This window comes from Hemibagrus wyckioides, linkage group LG05 (assembly GCF_019097595.1).
Source record: "Hemibagrus wyckioides isolate EC202008001 linkage group LG05, SWU_Hwy_1.0, whole genome shotgun sequence".
Taxonomy (NCBI): Eukaryota; Metazoa; Chordata; class Actinopteri; order Siluriformes; family Bagridae; genus Hemibagrus; species Hemibagrus wyckioides.
In genome coordinates this window covers 2,820,473-2,842,662 of record NC_080714.1, presented here as the reverse complement: position 1 = coordinate 2,842,662, position 22,190 = coordinate 2,820,473, and the positions used below count along the sequence as shown (strand labels likewise).

The 22,190-nt window shown below is 42.0% G+C and overlaps 1 protein-coding gene across 2 annotated transcripts; it reads right to left on the bottom strand.

Annotated features, from left to right (window-relative positions):
* Positions 1–529: 529 nt before the first annotated feature.
* On the bottom strand, positions 530–20,315 carry golga1 (golgin A1). 2 transcript variants are annotated; one of them, XM_058390008.1, is made up of 24 exons: positions 20,114–20,314; positions 19,325–19,551; positions 17,344–17,434; positions 15,713–15,787; positions 15,213–15,310; positions 15,083–15,115; positions 14,075–14,191; positions 13,807–13,976; positions 12,859–12,970; positions 11,644–11,739; positions 8,118–8,243; positions 7,945–8,040; positions 7,764–7,859; positions 7,573–7,668; positions 7,210–7,362; positions 7,005–7,100; positions 6,845–6,934; positions 6,653–6,755; positions 6,409–6,557; positions 6,125–6,283; positions 4,978–5,037; positions 4,638–4,883; positions 4,316–4,402; positions 530–2,675 (listed from the first exon to the last, which is right to left on the bottom strand). In XM_058390008.1, exons 2-24 carry the CDS (start codon positions 19,451–19,453, stop codon positions 2,595–2,597), a joined length of 2,559 nt encoding a protein of 852 aa, XP_058245991.1. In that variant the 5' UTR covers positions 19,454–19,551; positions 20,114–20,314; the 3' UTR covers positions 530–2,594. The 2 variants fall into 2 exon arrangements, with proteins under 2 accessions (XP_058245991.1, XP_058245992.1); XM_058390009.1 differs by lacking the exon at positions 15,713–15,787 and having other exon boundaries at positions 20,114–20,315.
* Positions 20,316–22,190: the final 1,875 nt, after the last annotated feature.

Here is a 22,190-nt window from a genome sequence, read left to right as displayed (position 1 = left end):
TTTCGAGACTGGACTACTACAACTCTTTACTGGCAGGTCTTCCTCTGAACGCAATTCGTCCACTGCAAATGATCCAGAATGCTGCTGGCCTACGTTCTGCCCAAGTTCTCCCACACCACCCCACTGCTGCTCCTCCACTCGCTTCATGTAGCCGCATCAGATTCAAAACACTGACGCTTGCCTAGAAAGCCAAGAATGGACCAGCACCATCTGACCTCAAAGCTCTTATTACTCGTTGCACTGCATCTCGCTCCCTCAGATCCACTAGCGCTGCCTGACTGGTCCCACCATCTCTCAGGGTAAGAGGTAGGTCTACATCCAAACTCTTCTCTGTTCTGGCACCGAGGTGGTGGAATGAACTTCTCCTAGATGTCCGTACAGTCGAGTCACTGACCGTCTTCAAACAACAGTTGAAGACCTAACTCTTCCTTTATTATTAGAATAAAAGTAATAATAAAAATAATAAGACTCCTAGTATTTCTCAGAACCCCCGAGCCGCGATATCAAACACAGGCGAAAACAAACAGGCTGAAAATCAAAAAGATAATTTATTCAAGTTTCTTGACAGAGTGTTGGAAATCAGACGTGTAGTGGTACTTCATTAACTCGGAGAATGAGCAGGGATTACGACCCCAACCAAAACAAAGTGCATAATGATGATGAATTTAGTTCAACCGGAACACTGCTCACACCTGATCAGGTGAAACACACACACACACACACACACACACACAGCTGTGGAGGCTGATTGAATGATTGATAAAATAAACCATTTCCTGTTGATCTGCCAAGCTCAGAAAGTTTAAAAAGAAAACAAATTCAGGGATAGACGTCACACGGAATATTGAAAATTCCAACGGAGCTGAAATCCCTCAGTGGACTGGATTATGAATGGAATTCCAGGACCTGAAATTCATCCAACCCAAACCTGTCATCTGGAATATTTCTGTAGGGATGCACCGATCCAATCTGAACTGGCTTTCGGACCGCCGTGAGGATGAAACCCTCCGGGTCGTGTCTGATATGCAAACTGAAAGTTATATATAAAACACTAATAATTGCACTTTACAAGAAAAAAAACAAACGAGAACTTCCTAAATCTTCTTACGTGAATAAATCGCCAAATTTCATACGTTTTCATTCGAATCGCTCTTCAGGATTTTCGCTTGTGCGTCACATCATGCAGGAATTTCGACACAGTTTTCGATCTGGAGCCACAACTGGACTGGCAGAGCTTCTTTTTACGCCACGCCCCCTGCTGACCTCATGCGTTTGGCCCCGCCTCTGAGAGCATTTCTACTGAATCATAAACGGAAATTAAACATTCCTACGTACAGAAATCGTGATTTGTGATAAACTGTAAATAATAATAATAATAATAATAATAATAATAATAAGGTTCTATATGACAATTATGTGATTTTAAGATCAATAAAAAAAATTATACATTTTATTTTATTTATCTGTTTGTTTTTGTGGCAGAAAAAAAAAAACCTTAATCATTTTCAGGGCCATGCATATAATTTAACTTTATTATTATTATTACTATAAATTATTATTACTTTTGATTAATTATTTATTAATTAGTAATGTAATGAATTGTGATTCATTTTAGGAAATTGAATAAAAAAAAGCAGCAAAATTTTTTTAATAATTTATAAATCATTAAATTTAGATTTTTTGAAAGAAAGAAAGAAAGAAAAAAGACAGGAAAATGATCAAATAATTAAGTGCTTCAGTACACAAAGAAAAAAGCCTGAAATCCTGATAATATAAAGAGCGAGAAAATTCCAGATCGGTGCATCCCTACACTCCGTGTTCCTGCGTCACTGACGTGGTGGATAACGCAGAACCTCGTTACAAATGTTATAAATAACCGCTTTGCAATAGATAAATATCCAGTTTAGAGATTCCCTCTGGCCTTTAACACCATGTTAAAACCTCATGAGTCGAGCACAAGGCATGCACACTCGCATTAATACTGCACCGCTGCAGTCCCAGGCCCCGCCCCCTCCACTCCACGGACGTTCCTTACGTGATATGCGTTAATGCGAAAAATCTCTGAATAAATTGTACACCCGATGATTTTTATAAACGTTAGTTATGTACAGTTCAGTATATAAATAGACGTACGGAATGTGCTTCGTGGTAAATTTACACATACACAGGGCAGGTAAAGGGAAGATGCTTCCTCAGTGTTGAGTCCATGCACCATCTCTGCTTTGTCATCGTTTTCCCAGGGAAGCTTTCATGGAGCAAAATGAATCAGGAAGAGAAATTCCAGTTCTTATTATTATTATGAAGTTTACACAGCGTGCAAACTCCTCAGGGGGAAATAAAGCCAGTTTTGTTTTGTAAAGGTCCCCAGGTAGCGAGACGAAGCGCTCTGGAGGAACGGCGAGAAGCTCGGTTGATTCAAAGCCCCCAGAAGAGAAGACTATCCGTTTTCCCAGGGGAGACTAACATATGGAACTTCCCTCCGCTCCATGAATGCCTGGAACCATCCATTGATTTATTTATTTCATTTATTTATATTTATTTATTTATTTTCCTTGCGAGCCCACGTCACCTCACTGGCTCGTTCTCTCGTCCTCTCACATCCAGCTGCTTGGGGTCCCTGAGATGGAGGGCCGGACGATGCCTTTGGGTGTGGGCTTGGAGCCGAACCACGACATCTGTGAAACAAACACACAAAGCGTTCTGTTTATCCTCTGCGACGTGGCAGACGTGTCCCAGAATGCACTGCTTTACAGCACTAATTACACACCGTAACTGCAATAAACATAACACCGGATTTGTCTTTAATTTATTAAAAAAATTAAAGCTTGTTAAGAGTTTAGACAGGAAGCATGACGATTAACGTAACACACACTGTATTGTCTCCCAAATATATAATATGAAAAAAAAAAAATCACGATTCTAAGACATTTATAATACATAATATGTATCACGCAAGAAAATAATCTAATTATTTAAAAAAAAAATAAATAGCATTTTTATTTATAAAAAAATCAATAAATGATCATTAACATAGAAAAGGAGAATTTATGCAAGATTTATGGATTAAAGTACAAAAAATTAACCTATAATATATATATAATTTTTTTTTAAAGCTGCTTCCAGTCAATTTGTAAATACATTTTTAAAAAAATGTTATAAAAAGATTCCAGAATCTCTCAGAAGATTGTATTGTGAAATGATATCAATATCAATATATCACACAGCCCTACAACAGCATTGTGTAAAAAAGGAAAATAATGGCAAAAAATGATAATATAACCTACACTGTGATAATTCGGGGTAAAAGCTGAACGCTTTGAAGATCTTGAGTTGATAACATCAGCTCTGACCAATCACAGGTGCACATCCATGTGCTCATTTAAATACATTCATGTTTCTATAGTAACAGCTCACTTATAGGGACTTGTATGTATAATATTATAATTGTTATTATACAACCACCAGGCATAACATTATGACCACCTGCCTAATATTGTGTCGGTCCCCTTTTTGCTGCCCTGACCCGTCCTGCACTGTGTATTCTGACCCGTCTATCAGAACCAGCATTAACTTCTTCAGTAATTTGAGCAACAGTAGCTCGTCTGTTGGATCAGATCACTCGGTCCAGCCTTCACTCACCACGTGCATCAATGAGGCTTGACCACCCATGACCCTGTCGCCGGTTCATCACTGTTCCTTCCCTGGACTACTTTTGATAGATACTGACCACTGCAGACCGGGAACACCCCACAAGAGCTGCAGTTTTGGAGATGCTCTGATCCAGTCGTCTAGCCATCACAATTTGGCCCTTTTGGTCAAACTCGCTGAAATCCTTACGCTTGTCCATTTTTCCTGCTTCTAACATCAACTTTGAGGACAAAATGTTGACTTGCTGCCTAAAATATCCCACCCACTAACAGGTGCCATGATGAGGAGATCATCAGTCTTATTCACCTCACGGCTCACTGGTCATAATGTTATGCCTCATCTGTATATTATTATATTATTCTATACTTCTGAAATGGTAAAGTTTGTAAGGACTCCCGTGAAATGTGGTTAATTAATGTACGATATGATATAAAATCCGCATTTTTAATGACGATCACTTTTAGATCACAGGCTTCATGGGGTTAATAAAATCTAGCGCAAAGGTTTTTCCTGCTTTCTGGAACCGGTCACTGTGGAGTATAAATACTCAGGTACTGCTATTTCCGAGCTTCAATCTAGAGCGTTCTCCGACCCACATACTGGTTCTCCACGGGACCCGTGGCCCAGTTAGTGCACGAGTTCTAGGGTTCCACACACACACACACACCTTGTACTCGAGCGTCTGCTTGAGCATGTCTTCTTCTTCACGTGTGAAATGCAGCAGCACCGAGACGGCTCTGATCAGCTGGTACGCCTGCGGGGAAACAACATCTCAGCCATGTTTGATGGAAAAATAAAGAAAACTGGACATAACCTCGCAGTTGGTGGAGCTTTAACACTCTTTGGCAAGCTTTGGCACTGTTTTGCAGTTAGGTGTATAACAGTGTCATGAGCTTATAAAATGGATCAATTTCATTCTCAAATCTGATTAGCTGAGCCGCGTTTCTTGGGTGCCAATAATTATGGAGATGACGCTACATGCATCTCACCTCTGCCTCTCTAGATGACATGAATTTGAGCACGACGTGTTTCAGGTACTCGAAGTTGATCTCCCGTGTGTCCGTCAGGTCCGAGCTGTTCGTCACCTTTATCTGGGACGGGTGTGTGGTGAGGCCTGGGCCTGGACCGGAGCCGAGGGCTGGAGTAGAAGCGGCGGACAGAACCGGGGCCTCTGAGGTGGGCTTCCCTTCCTGGAGCTTCTCCTTACTCTCCGAGTCAGCGTCCGGTTTAAGTTTCTGCAACACACACAAAAATGTGGAACATATTATTATCTCTCTCTTTCTCTCTCTCTCTCACACACACACACACACACACACTCTCTGTACCCACCAGCTCTTTCTGTAGTGTCCTCTTCAGCTCGGCCAGTCTCTGTTGCAGCTGCTTTATCGTCTAAAACACACAAAGTTCATAATTCCCTGATTATACAACATACACTGATCAGGTATAACACTGTGAGCAGTGAGAGGTGAAGTGAATAAGACTGAGTATCTCCTCATCATGGCACCTGTTAGTGGGTGGGATATTTTAGGCAGCAAGTCAACATTTTGTCCTCAAAGTTGATGTTAGAAGCAGGAAAAATGGACAAGTGTAAGGATTTGAGAAAGTTTGACCAAAAGGACCAAATTGTGATGGCTAGACCACTGGATCAGAGCATCTCCAAAACTGCAGCTCTTGTGGGGTGTTCCCGGTCTGCAGTGGTCAGTATCTATCAAAAGTGGTCCAGGGAAGGAACAGTGGTGAACTGGCGACAGGGTCATGGGTGGTCAAGGCTCATTGATGCACGTGGGGAGAGAAGGCTGGCCCGTGTGATCCGATCCAACAGACGAGCTACTGTTCTGAGCATCAGCTCAAATTGCTGATGAAGTTAATGCTGGTTCTGAAACAGAACAGGACCACGGAGCAATGGAAGAAGGTGGCCTGGTTAAAGGATCTGCTGCTATAATCTTGGTGCCAGATACCACAGCACACAGGGATCTAGTGGAGTCCATGCTTGGACGTGTCAGGGCTGTTTTGGTAGCAAAAAGGGGGACAAACACATATTAGGCAGGTGGACATAATGTTATGGCTGATTGGTGTAATCACAGCCGATGTTTAATATCTGATCCTGGAGACCGATTACAGCGCTTGTTTCACGATTAGTCAAGGTGTATGATGGTCAGGTTTTAAAATACAGCTTAGAACTCATTTCTATCCACCACGTCTAATTGTTTGTTCTTTTTAAACCCTTGTGTAACATTTATTTGTTTGTAAACTCCGTTTCAGAAGAAAATTCTATTATTAAGCGTTTAAGTCCAAAAATGTTTTGACTCCAATGATTTCATACACACTCAGATCTTGTGTACAAAATTATAAATGACTGCCCTCTAGTGTCTGACAGAGTGTTTAACAGTTCCATGTGGCTTTATTTTCCCCCAGAGAAGCTTTAAAAAGCGTGTGTGCGTGCGAGTGTGTGCGTGCGAGCGAATGTGTGTATTACCTTGTTTTTCTCGCTAAGCTGCTGCTCTAACTCTTTGTTTGCTTTCTGCAGCTCGTCCACATCGCCTGCGGTGACGCTGCCGTTCTGTTCACTCACACACACCTCCTCGTCCTGCAGCTGTGCCATCACACTTTCTACCTCGCCCTGTGCATCACTCTCCTACACACACACACACACACAAACAAGAGCAAACATATTTTTATTACAGAGAACAATAAGGCAAGTCAAGATATGCTCTGTGAGACTCACACACACGAGGTACTCATGGAGACACACACACACACCTTAGACTGATTTGTGTCAGCATGCTGAGTGTGTGTGAGGATTTCCTGCCGCAGCAATTCGATCTGAGCTTCTTTTTCCTCTGCCTCTGTATGCAGCACCTCACACTCCGCCTGCAGTGAGGACAGACCAGAGAGGGCCGTCTGCAGCTCTGAAACACACACATACACACACTTTAACCACTGATATGACCGTACATAAGCATTCTGTCTATAAACACATCAGAGATCAGCTCTCAAATCTCACCTTCTCTTAAACTGCTTAACTCCGCCTCCTTCACGCCCACCTGCTCAGAGAGCCGACACACTTCCTGCTCCGCCCTGTGCGCGGACTCGGACATCTTGTTGACCTATCAGACACGTGGTTTAACGTCCTGTAGTACGTTTTACATGAACAGCTCTTTACTCCGAGACACACTGTGAGCTGTGAATTACACACCTGCTGTTGGAGCTCTTCTCTCTGCTTCCGGGTTTCTTCCAGAGCTTTCGCGATCTCCACGCTCACCGTCTGCCTGCTGTTTAACTCAGACTGACACACACAAAATATTATTTAACACTCCTTTACTCAAATAAACAGCTTGTGTGTATAAAATACTCACTTTGGAGTTCTCGAGTTCTAAGCTGAGCTTCTGTACTGTGTTCTCCATTTCTGCTCTGTCCTTCAACAGGGAGGCCTTCTGCTCCTCGAGTAACCTCTACACACACACACACACACAGAAAGTGAACGATTCAGCTATTCAGATATTTAATTACTCTTCCTTTGTGGCTCAGTTCTCTCTCTCTCTTTCACACACACACACACACCATGTTGTCCTGATGTGAGCTGATCTCCGCCTCCCTCTCTCTCTGCAGTGCAAGCATCTCCTCCTCCAGCTTGGCGGTTTTCTCCAGTCCTCTCTGCCTCTGCGTGGAGACCTGCTGCTGCAACCTTTCCCGTTCCTTCGCCCACTCTGCCTGCTACAGGGGTCAAAGGTAGACAGTCACTCCAGGCATTGGCTATGTGAGCTCATAAATAACTCTAACAAACAGGTGACTTAAGCCTTTGTCTTTAAGTTACGGCCATGCCCGTTTTAAGCATTAGTTGGTGTGGGGGTGTGGGAGGGAATGGGGTTGGTTGACTGGACTGAAACCAGTATGTATAAATCATGAAGCCAGTTCAGAGTGTACCAATTGTTCTCTTTGTGTCTTTTTCTCCTCCAGCTGTGCCTCCAAACTCCTCAGCCTCTCGCTGGAGTCGTTTAGCCTCTGCTCCAAATCAGCTATCTGAGCCACACACACACACACACACACACAGACACACAGTCACAACAAGGACGATATAAAAACTCTCCGGATGACATGCAGTGGAGATCTCTGACCTGTGCGTCCGTTCTCTCCCTGTAGGACCTGGACGAGTCGTCTTTGTGTCTCAGCAGCGTCTGGAGCTCGGACATGTTAGTGTTCAGCCTGGAAATCTGCCCCGCAACCAGAAGTATGACGTTACACACAAACACAGATGATGCTGTCCGAAAATATCTTATCATAGAGGTACCTGTGTACCTGTGCCTCCAGCGAGCTCACTGCTGTCGTGTGATTGGTCCGTTCCTCTAGGAGCTCTCCTCTGGCCTCCTCTAACCTCTGCTCCAGTGAGGATTTCTACACACAACACATGCAAACCGATTAGTTGTCCAAGGAGTGTGTATGTGTGTGTGTGTGTGTTTAGTTCTCCTCACCTCCTTGAGCAGCTCCTGCAGATGTTCGTCCTGAGACAGATTGGCCTCCAGCCTTCGTTCCAGGGAGAGAACTTTCTCCTGAAGGTTCGCCAAAAGCCGCTCTCGCTCCTCCTCCGTCACAGCAGCCTGACCAATCACACGCCGTTTATTCCAATTCATTACAATCACATGCAAATAATAATTAAATAAAACAAACATAGAAATTTGAGAGATAACCTCAACATATTTTATTTCTGAGAATTGAAATCTTGATTTATTATATATATATATATTTTATTGAAACTAGTCAGTATCTGGTTTGACCACCATTTGCCTCATGCAGTGCAACACATCTCCTTTGCATAGAGTTGATCAGGTTGTTGATTGTGGCCTGTGGAATGTTGGTCCACTCCTCTTCAATGGCTGTGCGAAGTTTCTGGATATTGGCAGGAACTGGAACACGCTGTCGTATACGCCGATCCAGAGCATCCCAAATGGGTGACATGTCCGGTGAGTATGCTGGCCATGCAAGAACTGGGATGTTTTCAGCTTCCAGGAATTGTGTACAGATCCTTGCAACATGGGGCATTATCATGCTGCAACATGAGGTGATGGTCGTGGATGAATGGCACAACAATGGGCCTCAGGATCTCGTCACGGTATCTCCGTGCATTCAAAATGCCATCAATAAAATGCACCTGTGTTTCTCGTCCATAACATACGCCTGCCCATACCATAACCCCACCCCTCCATGGGCCACTCGACCCACAACGTTGACATCAGCAAACCGCTCACCCACACGATGCCATACACGCTGTCTGCCATCTGCCCTGTACAGTGAAAACCGGGATTCATCCGTGAAGAGAAAACCTCTCCAAAGTGCCAGACGCCATCGAATGTGAGCATTTGCCCACTCAAGTCCGTTACGACGACGAACTGCAGTCAGGTTGAGACCCCGATGAGGACGACAAGCATGCAAACAAGCTTCCCTGAGACGGTTTCTGACAGTTTGTGCAGAAATTCTTTGGTTATGCAAACCGATTGTTGCAGCAGCCGTCTGGGTGGCTGGTCTCAGACAATCTTGGAGGTGAAGATGCTGGATGTGGAGGTCCTGGGCTGGTGTGGTTACACGTGGTCTGTGGTTGTGAGGCCGGTTGGATGTACTGCCAAATTCTCTGAAAGCCTTTGGAGACGGCTTATGGTAGAGAAATGAACAATCAATTCACGGGCAACAGCTCTGGTGGACATTCCTGCAGTCATCATGCCAACTGCACGCTCCCTCAAAACTTGCGACATCTGTGGCATTGTGCTGAGATAAAACTTCACATTTTAGAGTGGCCTTTTATTGTGGCCAGCCTAAGGCACACCTGTGCAATAATCATGCTGTCTAATCAGCATCTTGATATGCCTGTGAGGTGGATGGATTACCTCGGCAAAGGAGAAGTGCTCACTAACACAGATTTAGACAGATTTGTGAACAATATTTGAGAAAAATAGGCCTTTTGTGTACATAGAAAAAGTCTTAGATCTTTGAGTTCAGCTTATGAAAAATGGGGGCAAAAACAATTTTTTCAGTATAAATATATATATATATATGTGTGTCTATAATTTTTATACAGATTTTAATCTTTTAATTGTTAAACAAATGCTCATTTTATTTACTTTTTTTTCAGATTTAAGAATATCTTTGGAGACGTCAAATAAAGTTGTTTTTTCATGTACTGTAAGTATAACAAAATTATAACAGATTTATAACAAATTTCAAAGGTAACTACAATCTTTGACCTTTATGACTTTTATAATAATTTTTTTTCTCTGAAATCCAATCCTGCATTTTTTTTTCCTGATATTATATTAAATAATATATATATATATATATATATATATATATATATATATATATATATATATATATATATATATATATATATATATATATATATACACACACTGTATTGCCAAAAGTATTCGCTCAGCTGCCTTGACTCGCATATGAACTTAAGTGACATCCCATTCCTAATCCATAGGGTTCAATATGACGTCGGTCCACCCTTTGCAGCTACAACAGCTTCAACTCTTCTGGGAAGGCCGTCCACAAGGTTTAGGAGTGTGTTTATGGGAATTTTTGACCATTCTTCCAGAAGCGCATTTGTGAGGTCACACACTGATGTTGGACGAGAAGGCCTGGCTCTCAGTCTCCGCTCTAATTCATCCCAAAGGTGTTCTATCGGGTTGAGGTCAGGACTCTGTGCAGGCCAGTCAAGTTCATCCACACCAGACTCTGTCATCCATGTCTTTATGGACCTTGCTTTGGTCACTGGTGCACAGTCATGTTGGAAGAGGAAGGGGCCAGCTCCAAACTGTTCCCACAAAGTTGGGAGCATGGAATTGTCCAAAATGTCTTGGTATGCTGAAGCATTCAGAGTTCCTTTCACTGGAACTAAGGGGCCAAGCCCAGCTCCTGAAAAACAACCCCACACCATAATCCCCCCTCCACCAAACTTTACACTTGGCACAATGCAGTCAGACAAGTACCGTTCTCCTGGCAACCGCCAAACCCAGACTCGTCCATCAGATTGCCAGATGGAGAAGCGCGATTCGTCACTCCAGAGAACGCGTCTCCACTGCTCTAGAGTCCAGTGGCGGCGTGCTTTACACCACTGCATCCGACGCTTTGCATTGCACTTGGTGATGTATGGCTTGGATGCAGCTGCTCGGCCATGGAAACCCATTCCATGAAGCTCTCTGCGCACTGTTCTTGAGCTCATCTGAAGGCCACATGAAGTTTGGAGGTCTGTAGCGATTGACTCTGCAGAAAGTTGGCGACCTCTTCGCACTATGCGCCTCAGCATCCGCTGACCCCGCTCCGTCAGTTTACGTGGCCTACCACTTCGTGGCTGAGTTGCTGTCGTTCCCAAACACTTCCACGTTCTTATAATACAGCTGACAGTTGACTGTGGAATATTTAGGAGCGAGGAAATTTCACGACTGGATTTGTTGCACAGGTGGCATCCTATCACAGTTCCACGCTGGAATTCACTGAGCTCCTGAGAGCGACCCATTCTTTCACAAATGTTTGTAAAAACAGTCTGCATGCCTAGGTGCTTGATTTTATACACCTGTGGCCATGGAAGTGATTGGAACACCTGATTCTGACTATTTGGATGGGTGAGCAAATATTTTTGGCAATATAGTGTATATATACATACATAATATTTTTCCAAACTAATATTTAAAGTAATAAAAAAAAAATTTTTCAGAGATTTTTTACAGATAAAAATCATTTTAATCTTGTCAAATGCTCATTTTATTTTAATTTTAATTTTTTTTAGATTTATAGAGTATAGTTTCGGAGATGTTAAATAAAGTTCTTTTTTTATGTACTGTAAATATAACACACATATTAACAAATTCTAACAAATTTACAACAAATTTTAAATGCCCTGTATGTTTTCTCCAATATTCAACCCTCTATTTTTACTGGGTACTGGAGAAATGGTGATGTGATATTTCCTCTGTATCGCTCGGCCCTGAGGAGAGAACGCACCTTGCCCTTGTGCTGCTCGTGTTGCAGTTTCAGCTCGTCGTGTTCAGACTGTAGAGACTCCATGGACTTCTGTAAAGATCTCGCCTCTCTCTGAGCCTGTAACAGATTCACACTGTTCAAAAGAACTGTCTCTGAAACATAAACATACACACAGGTATAACACTGTGAGCAGTGAGAGGTGAAGTGAATAAGGCTGAGTATCTCCTCATCATGGCACCTGTTAGTGGGTGGGATATATTAGGCAGCAAGTCAACATTTTGTCCTCAAAGTTGATGTTAGAAGCAGGAAAAATGGACAAGAGTAAGGATTTGAGCGAGTTTGATGAAGGGCCAAATTGTGATGGCTAGACCACTGGATCAGAGCCTCTCCAAAACTGCAGCTCTTGTGGGGTGTTCCCGGTCTGCAGTGGTCAGTATCTATCAAAAGAGGTCCAAGGAAGGAACAGTGATGAAGCAGCGACAGGGTCATGGACGGCCAAGGATCATTGAAGCACGAAGGCTCCCCCATGTGGTCCGATCCAGCAGACAAGCTACTGTTGCATCTGTGGGATGTGCTGGACAAATAAGTCCGATCCATAGAGTCCAACAAGTCCGATCTTCACAACTTACAGGACTTAAAGGATCTGCTGCTATCATGTTGGTGCCAGATCCCACAGCACACCTTCGGGGATCTAGTTGAGTCCATGCCCTGATGGGTCAGGGCTATTTTGGCAGCAAAAGGAGGGGGACTGACACAATATTAGGCAGGTGGTCATAATATTATGGCTGAACAGTGTATGTAAACACTACATAGACCATCCACACTATTATTACTGTTATTATTAAATTTAGTAGACTTATGGGGACAAATAAATTTTACAATGATATCCATTATCTCCAGCCAACAGGAAGTTGGACGTTTTTGATTTTGTGCATGTGGTGCTTGGGCCCTGTCAATCGCTGCTTGCAGCTTTTTATTATTATTATTGCTCTTATTATTATTATTATTACAGTATAAATAATTACTGTTACATCCAATTCAATTTAATTTGTATAGCTCTTTCAACACGAGAAACTGCCACAAACAGGAAGCTTTACAGATATTCAGGATGTAGATTTAGACCTCTAACCAGTCGTTGAGGCAAAAGGAAACCCATCTTCTTCTAACATCTTCTGGTTACTGGTTAATGTGACAGTTACATGTCTGGTCTCTCGTTTTGCACAGGTGTGTGTTTACCTTCTGGAAATCCTCAGAGACTTGTTGGATGAGCTGCTGGAGCTCTTCTTCTCTGGCCTCCAGGTCGGAGATCCTCCTTTCAGCTTCCTCTTTCTCACTCAGCAGCTTGTCTCTGTGAACACACACCACTCTGTTAGTGTTACGATCTCCAGCTTCACACGCTGGAGGTAAAGGACGTAATTACATCACACGCTTCAGAACAAAAATAAACACATTAAACAAATAAATAAATAATATCAGATACTTATGTGACAAGTCAAGATAAGAGAGACACCTAAAATAAATTAATACATTAATAATGTGATAATATATTAATAATGAAACATTTAAAATATTATTTAAATGTTTAATTGTTGAACGTTAAATACAGAATGAATTTTTTATTTAAAAAAAAAAACAATTAATAAATAAATAAAATCAGACACTTATGAGACAAGGCAAGATAAGAGAAAAATCTAAATTAATTTAATACTTTTTTAATACAATATTTAAATGCTTCACTGTTAAACATTATTTAATTACTTAATACATTTTAATTTTTCTTCTAAATAGCAATTGTGTTTAAAAAAAGTAAAAAGGTTTAGCAATACTATATAAAATTTACATTTTTAATTTATATTTTTCTGAACAAAATTTTGCTATATTTAAGTCAAAATATACACAAATAGGGAATTCCTGCATAAGGTAAATCTTAGTTATTGATTTTAAAATGACAAGAAAAGTTTTTTGGAGGTGATTTAGAGATATGAATATTTTCTGAAAATGTACAGACACGATGAATGACAGGGTTAAACTGGAGGTTAGAGATGATATAGGAGTTTAAGGAGCAGTTTCATCCAGGCTAGGAGTAGTTTTAGTCTTATAAGATAATTAGACAATAAGATTAATGAGTTTTAACGATGCTAACGAGTTCGTTAAAGCTGGTTAAAGTAATGGTGCAGTACTCACCTATGAGCTCGTAGCTGCGCGTTGACGCTGCGGGTTTCCTCGTGCTCCTCCCCGAGCTCGTAGAGTTTATCCTGAGTGCGAGTGAGCGTGATGCGGGCCGTGTTCAGCTCCTCTCCTCTCAGCTTCAGCTCTCGTTCCTTCTGACTCAGCTGCTCCTCCTTACGCAACAGCTACAACACACACACACACACACACTCAGTATCACATTACACACGGTGTACATATCAGGTCATGTGCCAAGGGCAAGAATCACACGAGGACGACTGACCATGTGCTTGACTTTGGCCAGTTCCTGCATCTGGAAGCCCTCGAGCTCGTCCTGCTCGTCTCTCTTCTGGAACAAACTCAGACTCTGTTCCAGACGAGCTGCTAACGAGGACTTCTCCTGAAACACACACACACACTATCAAGACAGTGCCTTAACATATTGACATCTTTGTGGATTAACAGAGAAGCTTCACATATAAAGAAGTAAAGAAGAGAGTGAATAAACACACAAGTAAACAAAAGATTAAGTAAATAAACATGAAAGGAAGCAAGTCGTTCTGTAAGGAAGTAAGAAAGTAAGTATATAAGACAGTAAACAAGTGAGCAACTAAATAAATAAGTGTGTAAGATAGTGAGCAAGCAAGTAAATAACTAAGGAAGAGAGCAAATAAGACAAATACATAAATAAATATCTAAATAAGCATATAAGTATGCAAACAAGTAAGTAAGTGATTGAATAAGTTTGTCCACAATACACTACATTGCCGAAAGTATTGGGACACCCCTCCAAATCATTGAATTCCGGTGTTGTTTTTCAGGGGTTGGGCTCGGCTCCTTAGTTCCAGTGAAAGGAACTCTTAATGCTTCAGCTTCATACCAAGACATTTTGGACAATTTCATGCTCTTTGTGGGAACAGTTTGGGGATGACCCCTTCCTGTTCCAACATGACTGCACACCAGTGACCAAAGCAAGCTCCATAAAGACACGGATGAGTGAGTCTGGTGTGGAGGAACTTGATGAAATTGTCCACAATGTCTTGGTATGAAGCTGCAGCATTAAGAGTTCCTTTCACTGGAACTAAGGGGCCGAGCTCAACCCCTGAAAAACAACACCTGAACTCAATGATCTGGAGGGTGTCCCAAAACTTTTGGCAAAATAGTTTATGAAAATAAACATTTAGGTAAGTATGATTAAATAAGTTTGTAAGAAAGTCCACAAGTAAGTATGTAAGCAAAAAAACAGATAAATAAACTTTACTCAAATCAAGAGCAATTAATAAAATTGTACCTTCTCCAATGCAGCCATCTTCTCCATCCACTCCTACACACACACACACACACACACACACACCAAAGTTAGTCCAGATCATAATGAAATTATTTATTTATTTTTAGTCGAATCAGATGAATTTCTTCACCTGATCCTTCTTCTCCAGCGCTAAGGCCATGCCTTCTGCCATCTTGGCTCTGTTAGCCTGGAAGTTTTCATTCTGGTCCTGTAGTTTCCGCATGGACGCTAAGGGGTGGGGGAAAAAACAGAGACACAAAATCTAGCAACAACATTATTAGGACATTGTATAAGATTAAAACAAAGAAAAGGAAAATTCGGAGGCATTTAGAGGTTAGATGCTAGCAGGAAAGAAAATGTTAGAGAGAAAGACAAACAAAAGTTCTGTGGCTTATGGTTTATAAAATAAAAGTTGATGATTAAGGGTAAAGGGAAGAAGATGATTTCTGTGACACTCTAATCCAGTTTAATAGCAGCAGGACTGATCCCAGGTCAAGGAAAAAGGGAAGGAGAGACAGGGGTGTGTATGAGGGATGAGGCGTGAAGACAAACGCAGAGGAGAGTAAATGAGAAACAGACGGACGGACGGACGGATAGAGGGACGGAGGGAGGAAAAGAACAGGTACGTACAATCCTGATGCTTCTCTAATGCAATCTCAAGCTTCTCCTTCGTCTTCTGCATTAGCCGAAGCTGTTCAGCGTAGTCTAGGGGTCGGGGAGGGGATGAGGTGTCCACACACACACACACACACACACAGGACGCAGGGAGAAGAGGATGTGGGTCCACAGGTAGGACATCAGGGAAGGAGGGAGGACAAAAAAAACAACAGAGGGAGAAAACAAAAGGATAAATGGTTTGAGCTGAACGTCAATGGAGGGAGAATCTGAATGAGACTGAGATGAGGAAAAACAAAACTTTTTTTTTTTGATCTACGATTAGCTTCATAACCGGATCTTTTTTTCCATGGCTAACAAGCGGTCAGTGATGCCAACCGATCAGGAGCTGAGCCATCGCCAAGGTAACGATGCTCGTTGTCATAATGACAGACAGATTCTGTGTGACTTCCTGCATAGTTAACGTGTGAACTGTGACGTCTGATTTTTCCGGCTTTAACACATGACTTGTAAATATGACACGCCCAGAATGTAAACAAGTAAATAAGAAAGCAAATGTGTGAGTAAACAAATAACCAAGAGCTTAAGAAAGTAAACAAGGATGTAAATACATGCTTAAGAAAGTAAATAGGTATGTAAACAAGAAAGTAAACAAATGCTTAGGAAAGTAAACAAGTATGTAAACAAGAAAGCAAACAAATGCTTAAGAAAGTAAACAAGTATGTCAGCAAGAAAGTAAATAAGCACATAATAAAGTAATCAAGTGCTTAATTAACGAAGGAAGTGCTTAAGTCAATAAGTAAGCACGTGTATAAGCAAGAAAGTAAACAAACAAGTAAATAAGTAAGCACACAAATGTGTTTTTTTTTTTTTTTTATAAACACTTCTACATCAGATTATAATTCCAATCATGAGTACTGAAAGAAAAATATTCATCTGTGGAACGTCTGTAAAACACCTCTGCTTATTAAACTCAGACATAACAACATTAATAAACACACTCTTATGCAATCTGACGAAAGGTGCATTAGGTACAATTATTCCACACCCAACCCCACCCACGATCTTTATGAAGCCCCGCCCCCAAGGATCTACTGCGGCATGTAGAGTAGTGTCTAATCCACAGAATCTGTACACATCTAGAAACCACGTCACATGCTGAGTTTCTGACTCTCTATGACCCCGCTCCTGTACAGTGGGATAATCTAACTTCCCGGGAGAGGAAGTCAATAAAAAACACTGTTCTTTCACTTCCTGTACACGTTTATTTAATGTTTTTTATGACTGTATATATGAGAGAGAGAGTGAGATTGAGAGAGAGACAGAGAGTGAGATTGAGAGAGAGACAGAGAGAGAAGGAGTAGAGAGAGAGAAGGGGTAGAGAGACAGGAGACAGAGAGAGAGACAGAGAGAGAGAGAGATTGAGAGAGAGACAGAGAGAAGGGGTAGAAAGAGAGACAGGAGACAGAGAGAGCAGGGTTAGAGAGAGACAGAGAGAGAGAGAAAAAGGGTAGAGAGAGAGATAGAGAGAAAAGGAGTAGAAACAGAGACAGAGAGAGAAGGGGTAGAGAGAGAGACAGGAGACAGAGAGACAGAGAGAGAGAGAGAGAGACAGACAGAGAGAGAGACAGAGAGGTGAGTGATACCTGATAACCTGGCCTCCAGCTTGCGAATCTGATCGTTTCGGCGCAGGATCTGAGAGGAGAGATCATCTCTGGAGCTGCTGCCATCTGATGCCTGTTAACACACAACACACACAAACACTTCATCTGTATGTGTTTACACAACTACACAGAGCTGGGGGGAGAGAGAGAGAGAGCGAGAGAGAGAGAGAGAGAGAGAGAGAGAGAGAGAGAAGGGAGACAGACAGAAAGACAGAAACAGAAGCAGGATGAGAAAAAGAGTGAATGAGAAGGCAGACAAAAAGGAAGAGGGACAGACAGGTTCCTGTGATTCAGGAACTAATCTCTGCTCTGGGTTTTGTGGTTCAGGACTAATCTCTGCTCTGGTTAGCATGATACAGGAACTAATCTCTGCCCTGGGTCTGGTGATTCAGGAACTAATCTCTGCTCTGGTTACCACGGTTCAGGAACTAATCTCTGCCCTGGGTCTAGTGGTTCAGGAACTAATCTCTGCCCTGGGTCTGGTGATTCAGGAACTAATCTCTGCCCTGGGTCCTAAAGTTCAGAAACAAAGCTTGCCCATGGTTCCTGGAGTTCAGGAAATAAGCTTGACCCTGGATCCTGTGGTTCAGAAACTGACCTTGGACCTGGTACCTGTGGTTCAGGAACTAATCACGGCCATGGTTCCAGCAGGTTAAGAAATAATATCAGTCCTGGTTCTTATGGTTCAGGAACTAATCTCGGCCATGGTTTCAGCAGTCAGGAACTAAGATTAGCCCTGGTTCCTTTGGTTCAGGAACTAATCTCATCCCTGGTTCCAGCAGTAGAAATGCACCTACACTGCAGTGATGTGTGTGAAGTGTAGAAAGATTCTGATGAAGGTCAAACTCAGATTCTGAGCTGCAGCCATGCTCACGACTCCTGATCCTCCTGACTTCTTAATTATTCAGTAGAGCGGTCTCTCTCTCTCTCTCTCTCTCTCTCTCTGTGTGTGTGTGTACAGTGGAACAGGAGTGTCGAGTTACACAGGTTGGATGTTGAAGTGGCCTTCACTACACGTTGCCTCCAGCTGGGTGGAGATGTTGATGAGGACATGGTGAGTAAACATGATGAACGTCAGTGCGAACACTGTGACTTCAGCACACAGAGCACTGATGGTGACAGAGTGGAGGTTTATAAAGTGCAACTTTAACACTCAAAGAAGTGTCCAGTAAAGACGATGGTCAGATTAGAAGGTCAGAATGGAAGGTAGAGTTCAGCAGAAGGAACAATATAGCTACCACTACAGGCCATAATAAATAAATAATAATAATGTTCAGTGCATTTTAACTATTTGTGCTTTAGAAGAGAGAGAGAGAGAGAGAGAGAGAGAGAGAGAGAGAGAGACTGGAAATTATGCTAAGAGAGACAGACAGGACAAACAGGAAGAGAGAAAACTAATTCCATAGAAAGAAGAAGAGAAGCAAAAAGAAAAAGAGTGACAGACATGAGGGGTGAGACAAACTAATATACAGCCTGGGAGCAGGACAGACAGGTGAGAAAGGGTAAAACAAACTGAAAGACAAACAGACAGACAGAGAGATACAGACAGACTGACAGAGAGAGAGAGAGAGAGAGAGAGAGAGAGAGAGAGATACAGACAGACTGACAGAGAGAGAGAGAGAGAGAGAGAGAGAGAGGGAGACAGACAGACAGACATGGAGTGACAGACAGACATACATGTAGACAGAGAGAGAGAGAGAGAGAGGGAGACACAGAGCGAGAAAGAGACAGACATACATAGAGAGAGAGAGAGAGAGAGAGAGAGACAGAGCGAGAAAGAGACAGACAGACAGACATGGAGTGACAGACAAACATACATGTAGAGAGAGAGAGAGAGAGTGAGAGAGAGAGAGAGAGCGAGAAAGAGACAGACAGACATGGAGTGACAGACAGACATACATGTAGAGAGAGAGAGAGAGAAAGAGAGAGACAGACTGAAAGACAGACGGAGAGAGAGACTCACAAAGTCATCTCCAGAGTCGGCTCCCACTGAGGTGATGGACTCTTTGCTGTAGGAGCGGGGCAGGCGTCCAGGGCGTGGCGTGGCGGTCGCCGCCTCCTCCGCGATCTTCTTCTTCAGCTTGGCGAACATGATGAATCCCACGGGGAAGACAGACAGATGAACGCTCTTACGTCTCTCTCACACACACACCTCTGAGGGGATTTCACACGCAGGACACATCTGTTACTCTGGAAAAAATTCAACACAAATTTGCGAAAATGCACTTCTGGTTAGATGCTAACTGTATTTCGTTGCCTTGTACCCACATATGCAGTGACAATAAAGTTGAATCTAATCTAATCTAATCTAAAATACACTCTCTCTCTCTCTCTCTCTCTCTCTCTCTCTCTCAGAGGCTCGGTTCGTGTCTGTGAGGAGAAGCGGGAAGGAGTCTCCAGTGTCAGCGACAGAGGAAAACATGCCTAAGATTACATGAATAAATAGAAGGGGCGGGGCTTCTAGGTAGGACACGCCTACCCGGCTGTCAATCATAGTCCTATGCAAATGACTTTAAAATGTAATGAAGAAATGTCGCACCGCACGAGACCAAGTTTCAGTGACTCTGTGACAAAATCACGCCATTTCTCATCCAACTAGCCAATGTTTATATTCGTTAGCTAAGAGCTAACAGCTAAGGTTTTAACTAAGCAGCACACTGAGCGCTAATAACATCAGTTAGCTAGTGACAACGCTAACGCTAATGCTAATATCTAATCGGAATACAGTGGAGACTGGAAGCCATTGGCTTACCTTCTGGAAAACTCCTAACTAACCCAAACTAATGTCCATCATCCCGCGAGCGCTTTAATGTCCTCAGGTCTTCAGATAATTCCGAATTCTTCATCTTTTCTTCATTTCTGTGTATTTACCTGTGAGTTATAACCGAGTGTCTATCTGCTAGCCTCCATGCTAACTGACTTCACCACGTCATCTTCCACTCGCCGGATTCGCCGTGACGATTCGGAGGAGAAAAAATGGGGCGGGACAATATTCTGATTGGTCAGCGATGAAGAAGAGAGGGAATCTGAGTGGCTGAGAATTACTCAGCCGAATCTGCCTTTGTTTATTCTTAGTGTGTCTGTTATTATCATTAAAAAAAGTGTGTGTGTGTGTGTGTGTGTGTGTGTGTGGAGGTCATTGTGATTAGGTTATAGTTTCTCAGTTAGATTAAAAAAAAGGATAAAAAAAGAGAAATAATGTTATTACGTGAGCAGCGTCTCACAACAGATGGAAAGAAGTTTTATGGGATATATGGAATAAGGACTTGGTAAATAGAGGTAGGGTGAAGGGATTGAGAAATATGGAATAAGGACTACAGATTAGAGAATATGGAATATGGAGTATGGAATAAATTGTGCGGAAAAGGGAGTAGGGACTAGAGAACATGGAATAATGAGAAGGTATTAAAGAATAAGGAATAATGAGTAGGGATTAGAGAATATTGAATAATGAGTAGGGATTAGAGAATATTGCATAATGAGTAGGGATTAGAGAATATTGCATAATGAGTAGGGATTAGAGAATATTGCATAATGAGTAGGGATTAGAGAATATAGAATAATGAGTAGGGATTAGAGAATATTGAATAATGAGTAGGGATTAGAGAATATTGAATAATGAGTAGGGATTAGAGAATATTGAATAATGAGTAGGGATTAGAGAATATTGAATAATGAGTAGGGATTAGAGAATATTGAATAATGAGTAGGGATTAGAGAATATTGAATAATGAGTAGGGATTAGAGAATATTGAATAATGAGTAGGGATTAGAGAATAGTGCATAATGAGTAGGGATTAGAGAATATTGAATAATGAGTAGGGATTAGAGAATATTGAATAATGAGTAGGGATTAGAGAATATTGCATAATGAGTAGGGATTAGAGAATATTGAATAATGAGTAGGGATTAGAGAATATTGAATAATGAGTAGGGATTAGAGAATATTGCATAATGAGTAGGGATTAGAGAATATTGCATAATGAGTAGGGATTAGAGAATATTGCATAATGAGTAGGGATTAGAGAATATTGCATAATGAGTAGGGATTAGAGAATATTGAATAATGAGTAGGGATTAGAGAATATGGAATAGTGAGTAGGGATTAGAGAATATGGAATAATGAGTAGGGATTAGAGAATATGGAATAGTGAGTAGGGATTAGAGAATGCAGAATAATGAGTAGGGATTAGAGAATAAATTGTGTGGAATATGGAGTAGGGACTAGGGATGAGAGAATATGAGTGAGTAGGGAACACTGGGTATATGCCATACAAGTAGAGAAACAAGAGATTATTGCCACACTGTCAGATTTTCTTCTCCTCCTCCTCAGTGGATGATACTAATCTACAGCTCTCAGTGTGTTAGTGTTACTCTACAGCTCAGAATCAGCACCAAATCTCACAGACTGCTTAAAACACATCCTTCCCAAACTGCTGTATCCCGGAACTTAATTTGATTTTTTTCCCTACAGTGGACTATTTTGTGACAGGACGCCATTTCCTTGCTGTAGGCTGCAGGAGCCGCGGTGCCGATCTGCTGCCACCCAGTGGTGAAAATCCAGTAGTGCAGCGTGCAGGAGTAGAGTTTCATCTCTGAATTATTTACATCAGCAGGACATTGATTCAGACTCACCTCTGGGCTGCTAAAAACACTGCTGAAACACACACACACACACAGCAGATTAGTGCAGGATTACACTTAAAAGATGCCATTGAGGTGTGTATGGGGTGATAGTTGATGCTCCTTAACTTTGTACACAGTTGCATCTCTTTCTAGTCACATGTCCTCCAATAGATCAGCAAGATCAGCTATTATTCAATTTTATT

What these genes read in the sequence shown, in the direction of transcription:
- golga1 (XM_058390008.1), bottom strand. Translation starts at nt 19,453, where the DNA reads ATGTTCGCCAAGCTGAAGAAGAAGATCGCGGAGGAGGCGGCGACCGCC. An exon ending in AGATGGCTGCATTGGAGAAG is followed by an intron (nt 14,192 to 15,082) that starts GTACAATTTTAT and finishes TGTGTGTTTCAG; the next exon opens with GAGAAGTCCTCGTTAGCAGC. An exon ending in TCTCTGAGGATTTCCAGAAG is followed by an intron (nt 11,740 to 12,858) that starts GTAAACACACAC and finishes AATCTGTTACAG; the next exon opens with GCTCAGAGAGAGGCGAGATC.